The sequence below is a fragment of the Rissa tridactyla genome, chromosome 6, assembly GCF_028500815.1.
Source record: "Rissa tridactyla isolate bRisTri1 chromosome 6, bRisTri1.patW.cur.20221130, whole genome shotgun sequence".
Classification (NCBI taxonomy): Eukaryota; Metazoa; Chordata; class Aves; order Charadriiformes; family Laridae; genus Rissa; species Rissa tridactyla.
Window position 1 is genome coordinate 56,661,697 of NC_071471.1, and position 24,609 is coordinate 56,686,305.

The following is a 24,609-nucleotide window of genomic DNA, read 5'->3' on the forward strand; positions in this document are numbered from 1 at the left end:
TGTTAAGGAAAAGGTAGATAATCCCTTGGGATAATCAGGCCTAAATTTAAACTTTAGAGAGGAGATTTAGTATGTTTACTGCAGGGAAGAAAAATGGGCTTCCATGGATGAAGATTAGAGAAATTAATATTTAAGGGCATACCATAAAGAAGAAAACAATGGACTGTAATTGATGCTTTTCATCTGACCTCCTTCTCTCTGCCTCTCTCTCAATCATTATTTGATAGAAGACAACAGGAATTCACGAGAGTCAGTGCTGATGAAAAATGCACTAGAACTTAACTGCATTTCAGAGCTGCTGGTGTCAAGGGGACAAGTAATGTCTGTGTCTGTCAGAATGTAAATTAAGTCGCTTCATATGATTCACACTCAAGATCCAGAAAAGAACATGGCCAAGAAAATGACATGACATATTTGGCAAACTTGACGTTTAATAGAGAATTTGTTATCTTGGTTAAATTTTGATCCCCCATTACACTGCTATTATGCTGCAATAAATTATAGGCAACTTGTTATAACTGATAGGGGAAATTTTCTATACCCTGAGAGTAACAAAGATCATTTTCTAAAGACCCTTTCAACATCAGGAATATTAGAAACCATTAGTTCTTCTTATTCTAGGGTTTTTCTCCGGTCAAAGATATAATCATTCTTTTAAAAAATAAATATAAGAAGTCTTTACTCCTTGTTACTGGAGTGTTTTTAGTACCTCCATTATGGTGCAAAAACATCATGTGCCAATTTTCAATGACATCATGAATATTTGCTGTGTGCAACTCAAATTCAGGAAATAGCCTGCTTTATTGGTAATTTAGTTAAAATTGCCACATCATCAATTTGTGATGGAGGTCACAACACTTCCAGCCAGGCTCTCTTGGGACCTGCAGTTCAGCAAATGTAGCAGTACTTAGCGGTAGATCCATATGTGCCCAGGAGCTGGTTTCCAGCTTATCAGAATTCAGATCAAGCATCTAAATGTTCATCGTGAGACAAGCAGGGTTAACATTGTGAGCAAAGCACCATGACCCCTGTGGTATCATGCAAGTCTGTAAAATCTCCTCACTTTGAGGCAAGAGGCTCATCACAGGATTTATCTACACAAACTGAAGGAATTTAGCATGGTTTCTCCTTTCTTCAGTGAAATAATTTAACATAATAAAATATCACAAAGATACTTTGCTACTGTTCAGCCGGATACTACTGATTAATGTTTGGGTAGCTGAGAGAAATAACGAGCCAGGCAATGACTGTGAAGAGCTGCTGCCAAATTCACAGGAGAGGGGGAGGATGAAATGGAGCACTATCGCGTCTTGCACATGCATGTGATCAGGGTGTAGGCTGTTAGTCATTGCTACACTATAAACATAGCCCACGAGGAAGATCCTTATTGTTGCTGTTTCCAAGACATCACTCAGTACTCCATAAGTGTATGGAAGATGTGCAGATACTTGCCCATATACAAACTCATACAGAAGAGCAGACACGCATACACATATATATGCACGTACACATCCATTAGCAGACACTACAGTTCAACTGAACCGCTTAATTTCTCACCTACTATTTCTAGGTCTGCTCTGTGTGCAAGTTAAAGGACAGTTTCTAAAAAACATTTCAAAATATATGAAATATGCAAACAGCTTTCTCATTCTAAAGATGATTCTTTACTTATAAAATTATTTCTAGTTAAAAACAATCAGAGAGTGGAATTGAAGCCAGTTGTATTGACTGCAGGTGCTCTGAGTGTGCTGCTGAAAACTGATATAATTTGCCCGAGTTATGATCTCCCCAAAATTCTCTATGTTCATTTTTAATAGCCATAGTACTAAGCCTAGTACTTTGAACACAAAGGGAAGGATGCACAAGCCATTCCTAAATTGCTACTACAGTTAGATACACAATTTTTCTAAGGCACTGGATGAGATATTTTTCCTAGAAGCCCCCCAACTTTAGTAAGAACCTTTTAAAAACGCTTATCAAGATACATTACAAAATAAAAAAGTTGAAGTTCAACATTTTGCAGTTGATTCTGCAACCTCCTTTATGCACATTAGATGTTTTTTCATGACAGATATAGGATATTGAACTCTCTGTAAGCTGAAGTTTGCCAATATTAGTTACCTTGCAAGATGCTCATTGAATAAAAGAGGATGGAGGAAATTAGGAGACCTATTTCTACCTAACCCTGAGATAAAAGGTAACTTAATTATCTGTCTCCTTAACACCAGTCTCTGGCCCAGCTGTCTGCTTATTTATTTTTTATTTTAAATGTTTATAATGCAGCTGTGCTCAGTAGTTATCTTATTAAAAATAACAGTAGTCTAATTTTTTTATCTGTTTCTGGAAAGGAATGATTTTAACAGAATACCTTTCAGAAATGTTTTCTGCTTGGACTGTACTCCTGTCTAATCTGTGTGTGCACACAGCATCGCATGAAAAATGCATGCACGTACTGGGTGTAAAAACTAATACTACCTGTGCCTCAGTTTGGGCTGATGGGAAGTTTTATACATTGCACGTAAGAGCTGAATCTTGTATGCCCTTTTGTCTTTGCTGGCAAAATCTGACTTCAGATGAGTCAGAAGCCAAAACTCTGCCAGGTTTAACAAATGTCCACAGAGGATGAAGAGATGGAATTATTTATTTCTATTAAGAATACCAGAGAGTATATTTTACAGGAAGTAATTTCATTATCTGTTGAAGTGCTAGGGCTCAGCATTTCAATACACAAAATTCAATGATGCATTAATTGGATCCACCTCATTAGCATCCAGGCACATTTAGTGAAAAATACCAGAATTGTTACAGTTGGTTCGTCATCAAAGTGATAGGCCCCGAGAGCTTTAGCTCTATAATTAACAGATAATATATATAGCATGTATAATATATATAATAAAATATATCATGTATAACATATATAATGTATCATATATGATTAATGTACAAAAAGAGGCAATATTCAAAATCATATTGCCATGAAGAACAAGTTTCAGTAAAATTACACTGCAAAAAGATTTCAAGTTTGATCACTGTATCTAGAAACAGAGAAAACTAATAGAGAACCACAATTTTACATAAAAGGATACATCTAGCCACAGCTCAAGGAAAACTAGGAGGAAAAGATCAAGTGGACCTCATTTGTTGTACTTCTGCAAATGAATATACAAATAGCAGGCAGAGAAACTGAAGCAACTGTTACAAGCAGACATCTTTTCCTACTAACAGGTCAGGCCTCCTTTTAGATATTTTGGTATTCATTTTTACTATTTCAGCTCCTTTTTAGAGTGGGTCAAGTTCCTTGAAAAAACGTGGTAAATTCCATGTCATATATTTATGTATTGATTTTTCACAGTAGTCCCCACTTACTGCCTCACAAAAGATATCCTTATGTCTCATGTAGCAAGTCTCATTATACAAGGAATACAAAAACACCGATACGTGAACTGGAAACCCAGTCTATCATATACATCCATTACAAGAAAAGACCAAAGGAGAACAGCAATACAGTTCTTGCCAAATACATTCGCATGTTTGTGTTCAACAAAACCTGAACGCAGGTCAAACTGGGTCTATAGACAGGGATTAGTGACAAACTACCTCTCGTTTAAAAGTGTCTTGCAGGCCGTATTATATGCTTCCTAGCACTGATTGTCCTTACATATAAAAAAGCTTGACTCAATCTCCCTTTGAATAAACTATATTGTTTAGCTATCTACTGATGTCAAACGGAGACAAAAATTAACACTCCCTCACCCAAATTCAGATCCGGACAAAATGCGATGTTCTCTCTTACATACCTGAGGCACAATATGCATAAAGGCTGGCACCAGCTTACAGATACAAGAACACTGTCTAGTTAAAACATTTCTTATAAATGACTACACTGAAATATAAACATCTTAAATGGATTTTATGGAAATATTATGATATAGAATAATTCTGATTTTAATTTTATTAAACCCAGGAAATTTAAAATGCCCATAAAAGTGATCATTATCCTTCTAAAAGAACAACAATTACTAATTATGAGTTTGGCGTTTTCTTGCTTAAAGCGATTTTTAATTTTCCATATACTATGCCCATTTTCTACATGAAATGAAATTGATCCTTAGCGCTTTGAATCTAGTACTAACCATTATGAAATCATATTAGACATTTCAGTGCCTGTGTCTCTCATGCCCTGAGTGAGAAAAATAACTTAGAATCATTTTACTTAGCTATTAAACAATTATACTCATGTTCTCTTACAGCTAAAAGGAGGTTTATCATTTCTATTACTAAACTTCAAATATCTACTATTTATTTTCACTGTGCAAGAACCTCAACATGACTGGTACAACAAAGATTCTAATTAGTGTAATCTTTTCTGTAACCTGATTCTGTATTGTTTTCCAACTCAAACAAGATTTGAATTTGAAGAACTATTCTGGGCCTATGTAACCCCTAACAATTTTCTACCTTAATAGCCACACTGCAGCATTTGAAAATTGGCTATTATTCATTTTGCCAGGAGCTCATAACTGAAAGAGTGAAATTCTCATCTGTGAAGAATGGTATAGTAAATCACGGATTAGCAAAGTCAGGCACTCTCAGTGAAAGCATGTCCTCTTGCTTACACCTAACAAAGCTAATGTTCAATATGGCTTTTCTTCTTTTCACTATACAAATTTTACGTGAACTTTAATCAATTTCATTTCTAGAAAGAAAATGTTTTAAAAAAGAAGAAATCTAATCATGCTAATAAACATTTCACTCAGCAGAGTCTCAGACAGCAAAACACACTTCCATCTACCTTTTAGCAAGTTGTGACAGCCTCACACAGCCATCTATAAATGCTACTTAATAAACGTTTTGTGTTCAAAATAAAATAGGCTAAGTCTGTTTAAAAGAATACACTAATCCGGATTTTTCACAGCAAAGACATAAAAAGTAGAACTTGTATTTCTTGTCCTTCACTATAAAACCAAGGTCTTTGTCTAAACTGACATCCAGGTTTTCCCATGATTTGTGGTGAAAGAGAGGCACCTCCATAAGACAATTTATCCTGTCCTCACACAAATATCCAAGACAGATGGGAGGAATTGTTCTCTAGAAGTTCCTCTCCCTCTCAGTCTCCCTCCAAAATCTATACAGGGACACCAGAAAACTTTTGGCTAATACCTAAATTTTTGATAGCCAAAGTCAAAAACGATGAATCCATCTTCTCATGCCTTTGGTCAGAAATCCAGTTTGTGGTAATTTGTGGGTTGTGTTTTTTTATGCAGGCTGACTATTTTGGCATCTCATAGGCATCTGGTTAAAATTCTTACTGCATTACACCCGCCATGCTGTCAGAGACACGTTAGTCTGCTCCATCTAGAAAGCTGATAGGGAGTCCAGACTTTCAGTCGCTCCTGTAATAGCATTAGATCTGTGATGTGGAATGAGGAAGGTTGCTCTCAGGCTACTAGGCAATCAATACACGCGTGGGCAAGATTTACAGCAAAAGAGATAAGGGTAAAGGGAGAGTCATTATAGCGTAGTTTCTGATGATTAAATAATGCCTTAACCCAGAAGCAAGCCAGGTTTTTTCCTCCATAAGAAACCAACAGAAACATTTGAATCATTCCTGTTCAGATAAAGGTATCCCAACTTAGCCAATATCAGTTCTGCATATTTCCACCTCCCGAGTAGAGCTAATTATTAGCATACAAAAAATATTCCGACTTTTATATACACCTAAGCGACTCAATTCTTTATGGATTCTGTTTATAGTCTGTAAAAAGTAAAGAGTACAGAAATAAAATATGGTTTAAAATTTATATGTTTTAAGAATACATTAAAACAAGAAAAAGTATAGCTAATATTCCATACCTGAGTAGTGGTTGCTTTGGATAAGAAGGCTGGTCACTGTTTGGGCATGGCTGAGGTTTTTTTGTGACTTGTTTATAAATATTCCTGGCAGTTACTCCAATCCATAGCATAGTAGAGAGTGTAGAATAATGTAGTACTATGCCAACCTAAAAAAAGAGGGACAGGGACAGTTAAACAAGTCAGTCAATGGATCAGTAAAAGAAGAGTTCTAGAAAAATCTTACTGCATACGTGTACAAGCAAACAGATTTTTTTAAACTCAATTTGTAAGTGCATAATTTTTTTCTTTCTCTCTGGTTATTTCTAATCAGGGAAAACATTTTTAAAAAGCAGATGGAATTTGTTATTTAATCTATCATAGATAATATCTGTGATACCAGATGGTATGTTATGAAACCAAGACTGTAAAGACATTTGTTTTCTAAGATCCTGATTAATGACAACTTTTTACACCTGGATGTAAAGTGATGTGAAGCTTCGTTTGTGTTGCAAGCTTTATTAGCTTATCATAACAATGCAATTTAAAAATTAATGAGAGGTCAGCATTTTTGCTTGCTATTATGCTACTATTTCCTTTCATTTTTCAGGAATATACCGCTGTAGTTCCCTCTCAGCTGCATGTAGCCAAGGCTGACTTCTTCTAATGGAATCACTGCTATTTGCCTAAAACCAGATTATTTTCAGACGTATTTTAAGGAACTTATAAACTTGTCCATACAATTTCTAAAATTAAATGACAGATCTTGGCATCCTTCCTTAAAAGGAAACAGAAACTCCCAATAGCGTTCTTCTCATTTTGTCTCCAAGAAACTGGTGTTGTTTATCATTGAAAGTAAAATAAAGTACAAACACCTCTAAAATACTAATATCTTTGTTATGTTAGTAATTGTTATTCATTACTATGGAAACAGTAATTGGAATTTTATCCAATCTCCAATGGTTTATTACATCAGCCAAGTCTCCATCTGATTATATAAAATGAGGTTACCTTTGAAGCCATAACCTGACATTTTGCAGTGACAAGTAAAATATTGCTATAATTGGAAAGCACATAAATGTTTAAGGAATATAGAGAATTGCTGAATAAAGCTAACACAAATCTATTATAATGATTTATTTGAACCAGTGTTCATTCTTGCTCAACTTAAAACAAAATAATTGATGGGTAAAGAAAAAAAAATTCCATGAATTTTGTTTCTATTTAGTAATATAGCACAAAACTTGAAGATAGCAGCAAATATCAACAGAAAACCCTTTGTAATTTTCTCTGGGACTTGTCTGACACATTAGACAAGGGAGTATAAAGCCTTCACAGCGGTTGTTGCTTGAGGTAAAAGTAGCAGAAATAAGAGAATGAGACAACTTTGTACCATCAACTGGCAGACATTGCCAGTTCAGTGGCTAGTGCTGTCTGGACTGAGTTCATATGCAGCTTGCAGCATTTCTGTAGGGATGCAGCAAATATGACTATGAGCTGGGGGGGAGAGTGAAAGAGTAAGGCAGGAGGGAGAAGAGGGGGAGGAGAAAAGGGGAGAAAAAGGAGGCGGGAGCCATGAGAAAGAACTGGAAGAATTCTAGAGATTTGGTTCACAATCTCTTTCTCATTTCAGCATAGTACTGCGACTATATATTCAGTATGCCAAAGAGTCCATAAGAATATGAACAGCAGGGATGAATTTCATGTGACAAGCCACCTACGTGTGAAATTTTAACAAGATATATGGCCATGTATACAGAAATGATCAGCCACTTAAGTGAATGAGATTCCTAAAAATAGTATAATAAAACAATTTTATTGACCTTTCAAGGAGGCATATGAACTGAAGTCATCATTGCTATGCCACACCTTAGTCATATTACTTTTCTTCACAGTATGCTTGTATTTCTACAACTTAGTGGACAAATGGGACAAACATAGACAAGAGACAGAAATGTTACCATCTTCTGTACTAATGCTTTAATAATATGCCTCTCTCTGTCTCTCAAAAAAATCCATTTGCATTTCTTGCTTAAAGGAAAAGAGGCTATATCCTGATGATACAGGACCTCCTCATGACTGACAGTTTTGAAGGACAATAGTGACAATCTGGAGATAAAACATATATGACAGAAGAGAAATGTGGAATTTGGAAGGGTGTGCTGAGCTGCTATACTAAATTCCAAAGGAAAGGGCACCCTTTTCTCTGTGTGGTGATGGTTTTGTTTCTCACTTCCCATCACAAAATATGCTTTACAGACTAGAATTTTTGCTCTTATTCATCCACTACTAACAATTAGTAAAGAAATGCTTGTCACACCTCACCTTGAAAATTCAGTGTTTCAAAGTGGTGGGCTTTGCTCTCTGCCTCTCCCTTCCCCCCCCAAATCTCCACACTGACATCAGTCATGCCACAGAGATACATTTTCCTCACTGGAGCATTTAGGGGCTGTGGCTGCATGCTCTTTTAGCCCCTTCAGCAGGACCACCTCTTTCTAGCTCTCTTAAGCTAGGAAGACATCTGAGCCCTATGCCAGAAATAACACAAGATACCAGCTCACGACATGGAAGGGGAAGATAAGGCTCAACAGAAAGGGGAACAAGACAAAGATAGTTTTGTTCAGTAAACTCTCCCTTAACTCTGTTAGTAAATTTAAACCTTAGGTTTATGCATTAAAGGTCCAAGGTACAAATTTACCTGTGTATATCTTGTTACTAGATTTGTTCCTCTGTAAAGCTTAAGAGGCCAATAAATAGATACAAATTAAATACCAAGGTGTTCACTTAAGACTATTTTCACTGTAAGTGGAATTTTTGTATTTCACACAAAATTGTGTGGGAAGGGTCAAGTTTTCCACACAGAACAAAGGATTATGATTGAATATATTAAAGCAATGACCCTTATTCATAAGAAGGTTTTCCACTGACAGGCCAAATGGGACAGAAAGAACTTGTCAGGACATATGCACTGAAGCCAGCGTTGCCCCTAAAGCTATTTAATAACTGCAGTTATATAGTGAAAATTGTCTTGTTTCCTTGGATGAATTTTTTCCGTCTCCTGTGCTCTTAGAACTCTTATCTTTGGGAATAAGCACTAGCCTACTGAATAGAAGATTACGCTTCTCTACAGTAGGAAGATGCTGCCTGTACAGGCTCCTTCAATAAATTTCAGTACCTTAGAGGTAAATTAAGTTCCACACCATGGAGTTACCATGGAAATGACCAGAACACACATTGATGCAAAGCATTTTGGCAGAAGAAGCTCTCTTGATCAGCTTTAAATTGCACACAAATTTCTTAATTTTCCGCTAATTTTTTATTTAATTTCTTTTTTTTAAATTGTAATCATGTAAGTTTCCAGACACCTAAAGTCTTGCTTGTGCATTCTTGTCTCTGCAGAGCTGAACAACGCAGCACCTTTCTCACAAAAGACCACTCAAGAGCTCTTAAATAGCATTCTTCTCTTGAGAAACCTTAACTGGCAAACTTGATCACAGTACATTAATTTTACACCCATTCTTTCAAAAAATAATCTAGCTAGAGCAGAAAGAACTGCTGTTTTCCTCCTCTTTCTATAATATTTTTGTTTCCACAGCTCCTGCCTGAGATGTGGCACATAGCTAGGACCTCCTTAGTTTAACAGGATTCAAATCCAAATTTCAGACTTCCAAGGGTTGCATTCTAACTTCCGGGCTACTGGCTAGTATGGAACAAGCTTCACCTTTCTTGCTGAAGATTTAATGTCCTACAGAAAGGAATTCACAAGCAGCTTCACATATGACAGTCATCAGATGGAGGAGAAAGATCTGAGCCTTGCCAAATTTTACATGGAAGCTTTTATTTGATAAACCATATAGGAGGTTCTTGGAGATGCGATGGAAGTGATCGTGCCATTCAGTCACTGACCACTAGGATAAAAAAATCACGATAACACTCCCTAACTTTTCTGTCTCCTGAATCTTGTGCCCCTAAGCCTATTCTTCATGCTTCAACATGTTGAACTGACGATTTCATCCCCTAGCATCCATAGCCTCATGGCTATCATGCTCTCCTGCAAAGTAGGGGCCACGAGACTGAAATCTTTCAGACTGAGGGTAGAGAATCAGTGCCCCCCACACATGGGGAGTGATCCAGCTACAGTTTTGTCTCCTTCCAACTCATTGCTTACATGAAAAGAATAAGCCTCCTTCTACCCTTTGAAGGAAAGTAATCCGAGACCGTAATTCTGGGAAGAGACTGACTACATCAGCACTGGCTGGCTGAAGCACCTTTCTGGCTAGCATATGGGCTCTAATTAATCCCATTCTGCCGTTCCTAACACAACCTGTGCCTCGTATGAGAGATTTTGCCATAAACTCGACTCTGGATTCTACATAAACAGACAGCGTTAGTGACACCCAGAATCAGATTTGTGGGTAATGTAAGCAGTAGACATAACCTCATTCACGCAGGAAATCTGTGAAGAAGCAATCAGCTCTTGCAGACCAGCACTCTAACATCAGTATTCTTTAAAGAATCATAAAGACTGCATAGCACATACATAAGTGAGACTATCTATACAAAATCCTCTCTGAAATAGGTATGCAGGTTTAAAAGGGAGTTTTAGATTTTTAGATTCCAGATAAAAATAAATATCGTACTATCTCTGAAAACACATTTTTTCGTGTAATTACTTGGCCTTCAAGGGGATATGAAGGTTCTTCCTGCTATCTATCACAGAAAATGGGTCCATTTCCATAGCATTAATTCCTGCCGCTTAAAATTAGCCTGGGACACCTCATTTAGAGGGGGAAGGTGATACAACTGAAGTTATTTTAAAACAACCCTTTTTGGTTAATTATGATGGACAAAAATTAACTCAGTCTATTATTTCACTTGGGTAAGGCTGTTGCAGCGAAATTTGTATGAAAGTTTTAGGGATAATTACAGTAAGAAAGGTGGAGGTTCACTGGCTTTTACACCACATTTCGGTTATTAGGACAGAAAATGCTTGCACTTGGAATCTTCCCCTACACACTCAGGAAACAAAAAGCGCAAATTGCATTGCTGTAGGGTGAAGCTGTGTTTTGAATTGTAACAAATGGAAAGATACCTGTGCTATAGCAATACTGATGGTGTTACACATGGACTATAACTAATATTTTAGTGCTGCTTGAAGCAGTAATATTTTCACAAATATATTTTTAAACCCTAAGTCATCTTTTTTCCAGAACTCAAAAAAAAGGAAAAAAAAAAAAAAGGAGAAAGAGGCAAAACTTAGACTTGAGGGACACACAAGCCCATAACAGCTATATAAATATAACTTTCATTAGGCTGAGTGATTTAAAGAATTGCTATATTCCATACACAGAAGAAAAGGAGTGCTGTGCACCCCACCACCACTTACGCAAGCCATGGGAAATGTGCAAATAGAGGAACTTCTTGGGAAAACACTAGTAAGTGTGACCTCCTTACCACCTAGCTTTGGCTCCCTGAATATTAATTCACAGAGTAATCCTCTCAGGGCTGTCTCAGGGAAGAGAGGCACTGGGACTCAAAGATGCTTGAAAAATGTTGCTGTCAGAAGGCAAGAAAGGGTTTGTGGTGGGGTACAATGTTCTGAGAGTGAACACTTGCTCAGTCTGTATTACCTGCTATAGGAATTTTGTCTTTGAACTGTTGCATCCATTATCCCTACCTAATTACATCAGACAATTTCCACCAGGAACCAAAGGACTGTGTGTGTCTTGTGTGTTCTGTATCTTTCATATATTTTAACTGCGGATGATATTGTCTGTTGCTAGAGCATGGTGTCAGGTAGATAAAGAACTCTATGAAACTGATTACAAGGCATATGGGAATAGATCCATTCAGTTTCTCTAAGTATGCATGTTTCGTAGCAGCTCAGGATCTGGCCCTATACCAAAGCAAGAAGCAGCTGTCACTGATAATGCATTTTATGAAGATACCCCTGTAGTTTATGTATTACTCATAACAGATTATTAATAACTCATTTATCTCAATCAATTCTTCATTATTGCTGTTAATACTGCATTGTTACCATGCAATCTGCAAAGTAAATAACCAGACAATGATTGTAACAACAGATGGTCATTTGTGATCATGTAATTACACGGCCATGGCTGCCCTAGAAACTAATCTGCTACCCTCACTTGCAAATGGCAGAAAAAGACAATGGTAAATGATATTTCAATTTGCTAGAACTCACAGATTAATTATGACAAAATACACTAGCTATTGTGAGATATTTATCTCAGAATAACCAAGTAGACAACTGTCATTTAAATGAATACCATGTGATGTACATAGGTAGACTTTGCACGTAGAACTTTACAGGTGCTTAGAGGTCTACATGTGCATTTGTTGATGGTCATGCACAAATATACACAAAAGGCTTCCAAAGCATCTCACCGAAAATTAGAGTGATAACTCTTACACTAGTTATGCAAGTTTTGCAGTGACTCTGCTGTTGGATGGTGACTCTTGCTGTTTACACCCATTCAAGCCAATCATAAGAACCAGATTAGTGACAAGAAAAATATCTGGGAGAATGTAGGCTTAATAAAGTGCTTTACTACTGGTAAATACTAACAACATTTATGAGATCTGGAGCACTTCTACAAAACCTGAGGGGAAGAAATATTTAAGACAAATTGCAACAAGCCCTCATCAGATGTTATGGAAGATGACTGAAATGACTCTCTTTACAGACTGTACAGACTCAGCCTCTATATTCAGAGCAGCTGAAGCCATGCCCTCTCTGCATCTCACAGCACTGTATCCCTGGAAAGGATGGAGCAAGAGAGTAGTCCAGCAGTGCAAACAGGGGTCCATAAATTGCAAGAATACTGGTCTGCCTAGTCTACGTAGCTTGAGTTGTAATTAAAGACATAATCATACTATAAACATTAAGCTGACCAAGTATATATTAGGGATCATCCACTGAAGCCAGGGCCACCCTCAGGCAAATGGTATATATATTACAAAAGAGCAGTAGTAACTTTAGTTGCACACATTCATTCCAAAAATCAGAAAGGATATTAGAAATATTTGGGAAACATCATTTTCAACTATAGTGCAGAACAGACAAATACTATGATTTTCAAGGGCTTTTTTTTAAAATAAGGAAATGTGAGCTGCAGGGAAGTTAATGCACCTTTCACAGGAACTCAGGTGACAACCAAATATCAAACACTCCCAGGTCTGGCCTGTAAAAGACATGCTTACAACGATGACTTATTCCGAAGAATTTAAGATCCAGCAACAAAATATGAAAAGAAAGAGAACTATCAATACTATGTCAAAAGATAGATTTTTAGGTTTTCATTCTATTATTAAGAATTACTATGGTATATACTTACAGCTTGACATATAATTGGGTATTTAATGCGATTGATTCCACCAGCAAAAACAGCAAATGTAAGAGCAGTATGGAAACAAAAGTTGAGAAGCATGTGCCATCCTTTTCTACTTATTCGGATTGTGCTGTTGAAAAAATCACATTTTAAAATTAAAAACCAACAGATCTATTATGAAAATTACACTTTTGAAAAAATGTTTAATGTGATTGAATTAAAGCCTCTTATTCTTGAATTCCTACATAGCAATATTCCTATAGGACACAGTCTGATTTATACAGCATTGAAATAAATGGTAAAAAGGTAAAATAAAGGGTAAAAATTGTAAAGAGTCTACTGACTTAAAGTTTCCTCCATCAAATCAAGCATTGAAAGTAGAGTAATACAAGAAAAAAGCTTATTGCATAGCTTCAGATATGCATAACGTTAACAAGACATCTCTAAAGGATTAAATGGAAGCTGAAGATCAGAAGTCATTGCATTAAGTTCACTTAATTAATATTTAGCAGCTTCTACGGTACAATACATTCCTACTCTTTTAAATTGCTAATGGTCTTTAACAGAAGTATGTCGTTAAAATAGCGTTTATATAAATTTTTCATATAAAGGAAAACACAAGTTTTCTAAACCCAAGAAGATTTGCAAGTCAAAGAAAGTTTCTTTTACCCAGTGATAGTTACCAAGCCTTTCAACCAAACTTGCTCCTAGAAGCCAGTACCACCAGTATAGCTGCCCAAAGTGCTGCTCTTTGACTGGAATTTGCCAGACATAATTTGACAGTGCATGTGGTTTTATATTGAATTGTCAAATTAGAAATCTTAGGAATGGTATGTAGCATTATACATATGTCTCAGGAAAGATACAGCTTGGGAACAGTCTCAGAAAGGTTAACATAACTTTTTTTTTGATTTCTCTGGTGTAAATCACATTGCTGATATTACTATCCAACAGTAATTCAGATCATTTAAATTTATCTTTTCAGTGAGGGTTAGAAAAATTGAAGTACCTCAGCATAATTCTGGCCATTTAATAGAAGTTCTTAAAATGGAATTCTTACCTGTGATGGACAATGTAGGTGATAATGGAAGCAAACAGGCACAACAACATAACTGCAGTACATGCATATACCACAGGGTGCAGAAACTCCCCTGGGTACTGGGGGAAAGACAGCACTGTCTTAAAATCCTATGGAGAAAGCAAAATGATTTAACATTGTTAGGCATGTGTGAAACTCTGAGACTTCATTTCAGTATGTCCTGTCATTTCTAGCTGTTCCTTCTCAAGCGCAGGAAAATAAGACAATGAACTTTTTATGTAGATATAGTTCATTAATGTACAATAACATCAGACTGCTCTTTCCTCATCTGCATACACTTTGCAAGACAGAAATTAACCTTTTTCATACAAGCAGACGTATCCTAATTAAAAAAAAAAGTCTGAAAAAATACACAGAATATTACATCTTCCAGGCATTAGCAATATCTGTTCCTTCTGATAACATGAACTTTATGTGTGTATTTTACTAAGATATTAAGTAAAAAATAACAAATTGCCATAAAGGTCTCTAAATTGCAAATACATGGCTGCAGAAGAACCACTCAAAGAAACAAAAGCCATGAGAATATACCCAAAATATTGACTGACTCGCTCCTATATTCAAATATAATTCCGAGTTGATACACCTCTGACCCAATGACCTTCATGCATAGTTGGAAACACTCTGCTACCTGTATCAATTCAAAAGCGGCTTCACAGCTATACTAACAGCAGAGTAAAGATCCATGCATTCCTTTTGGACCTGCTAGTGCCTACTGACACAATTCTGCACGAAAAACATAATGAAAAACTATTAATATCTTTGTAAAATGAACCATATCAAATTTCCATTCTGAATTACTGGATCTCACAAGTAAGAAATAATAGGAGAACTAAATCTGCAGGTGTGGTGAATGGAAAGGAGAACGACCCCATTACAGAAAACAGTGTCTTCAGACTATCTGAATTAATCCAAACGTTAGAGCTTCACTGTAATATGTTAAGCCACATCTGCTTGTCGCACTACATTTCTGCAAACAAGAACTATAAATTAGACACAGAAACTATCATCTGAGTGCAAACAAAGGGTCTTCTTACATGCCAGTTTCCATGTGCAGTGGCACTAACTGTGTGCACAAAAATGAATATGCATCCCGGCACAGAAAAAGCTTAAATCTGAAAAAGTAGTGAATATGAAAATACAGCAAACTCTAACACTGAAAGTACTGGAATACATTTGAAAGACTTTCTTCTTATTTGTCAGTTTTAGGTTCCCCTGGAAGAAGATTCAATACATTATTTTCCTGAGGTGAAATCTCCCCTTTGGAGACCAGGACTGTAATGCTAATACATTTTTTTAAATTGCATTTGCATGCAGAGAGCTGATTTCCAGCACCAGATTTATGTATATGAACTTGTCCGTGTACAAACAGCTAATGCTCATGAGTATATGCAATTATTAAATCAGGGAGAAAGGTACTGTTCCATTTACCTTCCAGAAAGGTCCTTATAAGTAACAGATGCCCTAGTAGTCATTATTTTTATTCATACTAGCTTTAAAGTTCCTAAGATTGATTGTACCAGTTTCTCCAGATGCATATAAATGTCAGTTCTAAAACAGAGCAGCTTACAACATATATAAAAAAGACCATCAAAACGAACAAATAACATATGAACAAGATGCCAAATGTATGTCATCGCATCCCATTTCTCTTCAAGTACTTCCTCAGCTCGCGTGGGTACCTCAGCTAAATTTGCTCAGTCACCGCTTGTCCCGCACACAAGTCCTTTCAGTCCTGCCCAGTTCACCAAGACTCAAGGTCAGAGGTGGAGTCACTTGCCACAGAGGTGTTCTTATGCTCTCACCTAACGTATCTTGCTACTCTTCCCTCAACTGCAGGTGGAATAGAAGAGGAAAAGAACTCTATCTTTTGAGCTGGCAGCTTTTTAGTGTGATGGACCCACGCTCTTGAGGTCTTTTCTTGATTTTCTTCTTTTTTTGTTAGTGTTCATGAATATATATTCAGGATATACTGAATTCACAAATTTCAAATAATTCTTTAAAAGGCTATTATCTCAGAACTGCCACTGAATCTCCACTCAAACACCCTTTTTTGGCCATCTTTTCTCCCATGTTTTTATTTGTGTCATCTCTCCATTAATTCTTTTACAGATTGAATTTCCTGAGGTGGATTATTATTTACCAGGAACGTTCGGTACAATTTTGGCTCATAGTACTAGAGTAGTAAGGTAAATACTGAACAAGTTAAATAGAATTACGCTGCTGAAAATGATAAAATATTTATTTCTAGCTCTTACTGATATAATCAGATTCTGGTATACCAATAGTACACTTTCTCATAATTTTATGCTTGCTTCAGTTCTGTTCATTAAGAAAACTGTTACCATAACTAATACGTAGTAACAGTGCAGTTATTTAAAGAAATAAATATCTTGGGTATTTCTGGAAAATACTCTGAAAAGATAACGAAGTTGTGAAAAAGGAAACACAGTGAAGGTACACATTTACGTAGCAACGAAAACAATTTTACTTGAGGTGGCATCATTCAGTGTACTAGAGAACAAGCTTTGAATAGTGTAAATGCAAGGATCAACTGATACTATGTTTGAACATCAGTATGAAAGCAAATGCCGTATGTCCTACAGGAATACAGCCATTTTGCCTGCAGGAGAATCAAGAACAATCAGCATCTTAAAGCTAATTCCATTTTAAAATATTAATTTTTTGTTATTATCTCTTTTCTAATCTCGTACTCAAAAGTTTTACCACTTATTTAGTGTATCATAATGCATTATTGCCAGTGTAGAATACCCTTTTTAAGAGTTTTGTATATTGAAAACTGATTTCATTATAGATATATAATAAATTTATCTTGTCTGCTTTTTGATGACAATTAAACCTTATTGATCTGTCAACCTCCCCTGAGTAATCCTCTACGTAAGACAGCATGCAGAAAACAAAGTTATTTTTTTCATGCTGTATGCAAGGCAGCATAATTGTATGTTACATTTTAAAAAGGTAGATCTGATTTTATTTCCTAGAGGGGATTCAAATGATGATGATATTGAAAAATGGCAGGAATGTCTACGGGAAAATTAATACACACAGGACTTTGACCATTAGAAACTGCTGCCTACAAGTACAAGGCCAGTAAAATGTTGTCTAATGAGAAATTGTCATTCATTCAACCTTGTAAGGTGTGAAACCAGCCTCTTTCAGCTGTAAATGCCACCATAGTATATAAGACACAATAGAAATTAGTGATGGAAACTAGTAACAGAAAAGACTTTTGGATCAGCCATTCCATCCAACAATCAGAATTATAAAAACGTCAGAGTGCAAATGGGACTGTTTCGGTTTTATTGATACTTCATTCCAAAAATCGACTGAAACAGCCACATCTATACTGATCAGTTAAAACTCAATGTGAAAGTATAAAGAGGTATAGACAAATTACATACCAAAGGCAGCCCTGAGACATCTAATATCAGGTGTTGAGAAAGCTGAAGAGAAGATACAGTGAACTAATACTAAAAATCTGGAACTTTCACAAAATCACAGCTGCTAAAAACAATCTAGTTTGTGTTGTAAATTTTTGTAATCCATCTACTTATATTGGAAAATTAAACATTTATTTTTAATAAATTGCTTGTAATCATATGGCTTTAGAAAATATAGTCTAAATGGTTTCTGTGTTTAAAGCAGGACACGTGAAACTGTGTTCCCCAAGGAACTGGTATCCAAGCACCACAGAGACTTAGAAAACAAGTGCATTTGAACAATCAGTTATGGTAAGATTTAGATTCCTGTTTGGATTTAGATTCCTCCTACTTCAACAAAACAGAACTTAAAAATTAGGTGCCAAATATTGGGATGCTTAGGAGCACCAGAATATGGAAATTATCCATAGAGTTGGGTCTCTATGGAGAGCTGAAAACACTGCAATGCACACTGAGGGGAGCAGTTGATGTGCTGGAGGGCAGGGCTGCCATTTGGCAAGGTCTCAAAAGGCTCAATGGGCCTACAGGAACCTCATGAAGTTCAATGAGGAGAAATAAAAAGTGTCCTGTCCCTGGGACAGAGTAACCCCAACAGCAGTACGCAGGCTGAGGGACAACTGGAAAGAAGCTTTGCAGAAAAGGATCAGGGGGTCCTGGTGGACAATAAACTGAAAGCAAGCCATCGGTCAGCCCTTGTGACACATAAGGTGAACTGCATATTGAACCATATTAGCAAGAGTGCAGGCAGCAGGCTGAGAGAAGTGATTATTCCCTTCTATTCACCACTGGTGAGACCAAATCTTGGTTAGCGTGTCCGGTTTGGGGCACTTCAGTACAAGTCAGACATTGATAAATTGGAAGGAGTCCAGTAGAAGCCACCAAGACGATAAGAGGGCTCAAGACCTAGATTTTAGGTCTTTAACGTACATCTCCTTTCTCCCAAGAGTTGGCCCATTTTACTGAGCTCCTTTATAGACCGGATCCCTTTGCTCTCTGGTTGATGCTGCACCACCAAGAATGCAAGATCCATTAAGCCAACAGAAAGCAAGAGCAAACAGAAAGAAAGAGCTTGAGCGAGAGGCTTGATTTATTATAAAGTTAGTGCATTTTGAAGGAGACAAGCCTGGATTTTTGTCCCCAGTAACAAGCCAGTTTTTGCATTTTGCAGAGTAAATAACACATGTTATTTAGTGTAATTTAATTAAAAGTAGATGTAATTGAAAGAGAAAGAAATAAAAGCCAGATCTTGCTCTTGGGAGTACTCAAACTCCAAGGTTTTATGCAAAAGGTTGGCACATTCATGAACATTCTGAAAAAAGGAACCTTTTCTGGGAAGCTGGACTTGGTACTGTCCATATGGGCTCAGCATTCCCTGTTAAGTGAGCAGTACACGCCAGCTGAGGACTTAGGTGAAGAGTATGTGCCTCTTTGCCAGGCCCCTGAATGACAGCAGAGCTTAGAAATCAGACTGCGAAGCATCTATGCACATGCAGAGGAAACTAATTCCAGGGAATTTTGCAGTTCCCACTACACCAAATGTTAATTTTGCAGATAGCAGGTAAACTTTCTGGATCACTTTTGAAATCTTGGCGCTTAAACTCTGCTAAGGTCTATTCTGTAGGTGTAAAAGTAGGTATTTAAACACAAAAAACCCTGAAAAGTTCATTCTTAAACCTCTCTTTATAAGCAGCCTGATTTTTCAAAGTACTGAACCACGTTTCCACAGCCTGTTACGAGAAAACTCTGTGTTCTCTATGGGGAAAATGTCGAATACAGTAATTATGACAACCTTCTAAATGATATCCCTGTAATACTTCCCCGACTCATGAATTAATTTCTCAAAAGGCTTAGACAGACTGTTTAATTTGGAGAAGACCTGAAACATGGAAGTTTAGAAGACTGTTTTCAGAACTGAACGAATAGGCCAAATAAATTCTGTGATTGTCTCCAATCACACTGAAAATATTGAAAATGTGGCTTTTGTAGTACTGTGATCCTGCCAATTTGGAAAGACTTAAAAGATTCAGGGAATGCTTGTAAAATAACAGGAGAAAAATCCTTCTAACTCTTAGCATGATCCACTCCTAGTATCTTGCCCCTCCTCAATTTCTCATTCACACAGTTTTCCAAGGTTTCCTTCCAGAATAGTTTCAAATTTGTTCTGTTTTTGTCAGCTCGGTCTCCTCAGCTCTAATTATCTCAGATAGCCATCCACTGAACGTATGCTACTTTTGCAAATAATGACTCCTTACCCTCACAAAGCAAAAGAAATCCAACAAAAAAGCCACCTATGTTGTTTGGAATAATGAGATACATTGTGGCAACACAGGATAGGAGTTTTTTATGATTTTATGTTCATTTAACCTATCTTCAGTTTATAGTTTAAGATGCTAACAATATTTATTAATCCATTTTGTGTTAATTGAGAAGTAGCATACTTAGATTTAAGAATTTTACTAGTGTTTATTTGAAGAAATTACTATTGACAAAGCAGTTTGAGGGTGAAGAGGAAACGATGTATACAATTACAGTAATATCCATCACTATCGAATTGCCATTCTGTTCTAAAAAAAATCAAAGGAAGAACAAAGGATAATGTATGTCAAAACATATTCAGCAAATTTTTAAACTCAGTGTTGCTGTTGGATAATTTTGTTATCTCATGAAGAGTTTTTATTCAGATATACTATGGCTACAGGGCACTAGGTTGGTTATAACATACACAAACATTGTCTTAAAAAATTAAAATATTGATATACAGCTCTATTTATAAAAGAGCAAAAATGCACAGTATTTATAGAACAAATGCTTACAATTAGATATACCAAAGCTTCAGAATATGTAAGTTCATAATTTTACTCTAAAACGGCAAATCATATTGCAGACGTTCATAGTTCAAGACCCTAGAGGGCTTTTAGCCACCTCCAAAAGAAACTAGAGTGTGACTGTCTCTCTTCCTCCTACAGATAACAGAAGAAAAGACAAAATAGGAGACTGGTCTAAACACACGGTGTACGAAGGGAAAGGCAGGAAGATAACTTGGGAGTTTAGTTCACAGTATTTTACCCTCACCCCTAGGACGCACTGTTCAAAAGCCGATTAGAAAAAGATAATGCTGTATTATGTCTGACACTACTATTTTACTTCCATCCACTGGCCTAACCCAGAGCAGAGTGGAAGCGTGAGAGCAGTGTAAGGGAAGGAGCTTCTGTCTCCTTTCCAACCCAACCTCCGAACTGTACTCTCTCTCTCTCTCTCATTGACATCACTTGAACAACTGTCACAGAGAGAAATGAAATGGCTCTACATGAATCCTCTCACTTGAAGTATGCTCATGCTTATTAATTATCAATCACAGTTGATAAATCCTTGATTACTGCCTTTCTAAAAAAGGACTCTATGAAACCTTTATTTTAACCCTTTTAGGTACATAGGTAGAAACAACATTTATAAAAGCAGTTCAGGGAACTTTGCCTTACTATTTAATTGATGATAAATCAGAATATGTGCTGTACTAACTAGAAAATGGACAGTTGGATTAACTGAGGCTTCTATTTCATCTTGTTCCACAGCAGGATATACATTATTCTGATGGTAATGTAAACCTTCATCTCTGTTGCTTTATTGCTGCTCTTCAGTTAACAGATGCTACTTCAGTTTTCTGCTATTACCCCAAAACATAGTAATCAATTATGAATTTTTATGGTTTAATAGATCAGAGAATTGTAGATTAATAACATGCATTACATTATAGCTAATTGCATTGGCTACAAAAGCTAGCTATTTTAAATTTGCAGATGGTATTTTAAAATATATTAGGCACTCAGGTGTGAATTAAGAAGATACACAAAGGCACTTTATATTGTTCATATTATAAATTAATAGCTAAGCAGAACAATGAAATATTTTTCATTTCTGGTATGAGAATTGAACTGCCCAAAAAAGCGTACTGTCTATCAAATAAAACAATCTCTGACTTTATGCCACAATACGCTGATAAAGAAATAACACTTGAATGAAAATCGTTACACATAACGAAGGTACAAAAGTTTTCCAATAGCTGCTTAGAAAGACAGCTGTTGGAAGACATATTTGTGTGTGTGCGTATACGTGTATTAAAATGACTTAAGGGCAGGCATCTTTTTTCTTAAAAGTGACTGCGAAACATGAGCTAAGGAACATATCACATCATTTGCTACCATATCAATTGCAAAGCAAGGGTGAGCCTAAGACTGTATTTTTTTGTCTTGCACAGATACGAGTGGAAGATTCACACAGAAAAAAAAGTTGAATTACCATGAAAAAACAAACACAAGACCTAAACCAGAATAACATACCAGACGCAAAAGCTGCAGTAAAAGGTGCCTCAGTTGCCTTTATGGTTGTAGAAAAACCAATCTGCTGTCTCTTATCAGACATAAACGTGCATTCAGCTATACAATGCAAAAATTAATTGTAACCTTAGGTCAGTATACGATTTTTGGAAACAAAATGAAACCATAGAATTGGTTGTTAGCAAGCAATTAGTTAACATTTAATAACTACCCAAAGTTGAAGAAGAACAGGCTGAACCCAAGCAGTTGAAGGAGGAGGAAGCCATTTTGGGTGTGGCACCTGCAAAGTCAACAGGTGCTTTCTGTAATGAATTTAGAAAAACAAAGCAAAATTATTTTTCACATCTGGAGAAACAAGCGGCTGGGGCAAAAAAGGGAATGCATAGGAGCTGCAGAAAATGCGGTATATTTGATGTCATCAAATCTTAGGAACAGTTTTTAAATTCTGAACAATTCTGGAATGGGTGAAGAAAATGTTCAAGTAGTCTGAGGCAAATCAGTTCTTACAAAGTGGACGATAATATCCGCATTTAACTTGTGGGTGCCACAGCCTTGTGCTATGATTGGCTGCCATCTGGGTTCCATCTGACAGCAGCAGATTGGTATTCTCTGCACACGTCCTCCCAGTTCCTGTCGCCTATGTTTGCTGTCCCTTACACATACACACAATACATTGTTTACTCAACTATAAACATTTCCGTATGTACACAAGCAGCATCTACAGTGTAATCATGCACCAGCATTGAGGATCTACCTGGTATTAATAGCACACATCTGGCTAATCTTTTTACAACTGGTTTCTAATAAAAATTTTCAATGGTGCATACATTTTTTCTCCTATATATGTTAGAAAGCTCTGATGTTCTGTTTGCTTTCCTTTATTTCCTGAATAATAACATGTCATTATCGCACGTATAATCGTTTTGCTTTCACGAAGGTAACTTTCTGTTAAGCAGGATAGTTAAATAACTGCAATGGGAACTGTAAGTGTGACTAAGAACAGACCGAAGCAGGCTGATGTGTTAGCACTGCACAGAAATGTTTTTCTTCACGAACAGCAATTTTGCAAGAAGGCTACCAGCACTGGTATACAAACTAAAACTCCTACAGGATCAACAAGGACAGCACTGTCCTTACTTAAAAGAGCAGATGTTATTCCTCTCCATTTATTAAATGATTCAACATTGCGGTATGCCTGCAACTAATTAGTATGATCAACACAGTGCAGGGCAGGAACAAAAGCAGACCAGCCTCTGAGATGTGCTGATGTAAAAGCACACAGGAGTATACATTTTTAAACGCTGTCCTATAATTTATAACCATTACATACTAATCCTTCCTTGATGGAACTTTCATTTGTAAGACTGAATTTAATGTCATTTCTGATTAGGCCTGTCTCTGGATATTAAAACTGACCACCAGGTTTATTCACTTACTAGCAGTTAAATAACTTACTTTCTTTAAGACCGTCTTATACTAAACGTTATAGAGAACAGGTCAGTTACTGACAATTAAGAATGACACAGGTGCACGTAAAAAGAACACATATGCATGGGAAAAGAGAGAGAGAGAGAAATATAGATATATTTGCTAAGTCATATACTTACCATTAGCACTGCAAAGTTACTGAAGTGTGTACTCTGAATGGTGGTAATATTGCCTGCAGAACTAATTATGTGGCACCCTTCTCCCCACCAGCCTCCATGTCCATCTAGAAGGTCAAAATCCCAGAGGGCTGCAATGGGGTCTATACCCCGTGCAAAGTGCCTCAACCCTATAGTAAGAGGGCTGGTGAGGTTTCCAAAACTGCACCCATCTGCAAAAGCAACAAACTGAATCAGAGAGATGGAGTGGAAAACCCTTTATTGATGAATGTTGTGTAAAGAGATCTGATAGACTAAACTATGGGGAAAAAAGCAATAGACAAATACTCTTAATGATCAAAATCAAAGGTAGTGCTCACATTCAGAAAAGTTTGCAATAGTATAAATAAATGTGAACATTTGAGTCCCATAATATGTCCAAATGATCTAATCATCTTTCACAAAGCAGATATTTTTTTTTGTGTGTTTCAGATTCTTCAGTTACAACCAGTGTTACACTATGCCCATGTAACTGCAGAAACAGCTCAGTTTCATGGTATGATTAATAGCTGAGAGAATTCTGCACTTTGAAAGTCACATTTAAACATTTTAAAAATGTTAATAGAAATGAGAGCACTATTCAGCATCAAATAAAATTAGTAAAATTGCCTGGGTGAATAATTAATCAAAATAATGACTCAATAGCACGTACAATATATCACATTTAGACAAAAGCCTTTAATAACACCTGTTTTACGTCCATCGTATCAGAAAGTATACCGGTGAGTATTGATACATGCAACAGGGCACTATTCCCACTCCAAAAGCCTTATATTTTTAGTGTCTAGGACATTAACATTGCAATTTTCATTGTAAAGAGTAAAATGAGGTTCTTTGCTATAGCACTGTGCCTTAAGAAACAAGCATCTGTAACAACGCTGTCAACCA

The 24,609-nt window shown here is 36.5% G+C and overlaps 1 protein-coding gene across 1 annotated transcript in view; it reads right to left on the minus strand.

The window, feature by feature from the left end:
* The window catches only part of LOC128911034 (adhesion G protein-coupled receptor A3-like), a 279,984-nt gene that overhangs the window by 29,466 nt on the left and 225,909 nt on the right, over positions 1 to 24,609 (minus strand). Inside the window, exons 14-17 of the mRNA XM_054205261.1 lie at positions 23,686 to 23,894; positions 14,245 to 14,372; positions 13,191 to 13,314; positions 5,854 to 5,999 (exon numbers count right to left, since the gene is read on the minus strand). Coding sequence (XP_054061236.1) covers positions 5,854 to 5,999; positions 13,191 to 13,314; positions 14,245 to 14,372; positions 23,686 to 23,894 — 607 coding nt within the window. The remainder of the gene's footprint in view (positions 1 to 5,853; positions 6,000 to 13,190; positions 13,315 to 14,244; positions 14,373 to 23,685; positions 23,895 to 24,609) is intronic.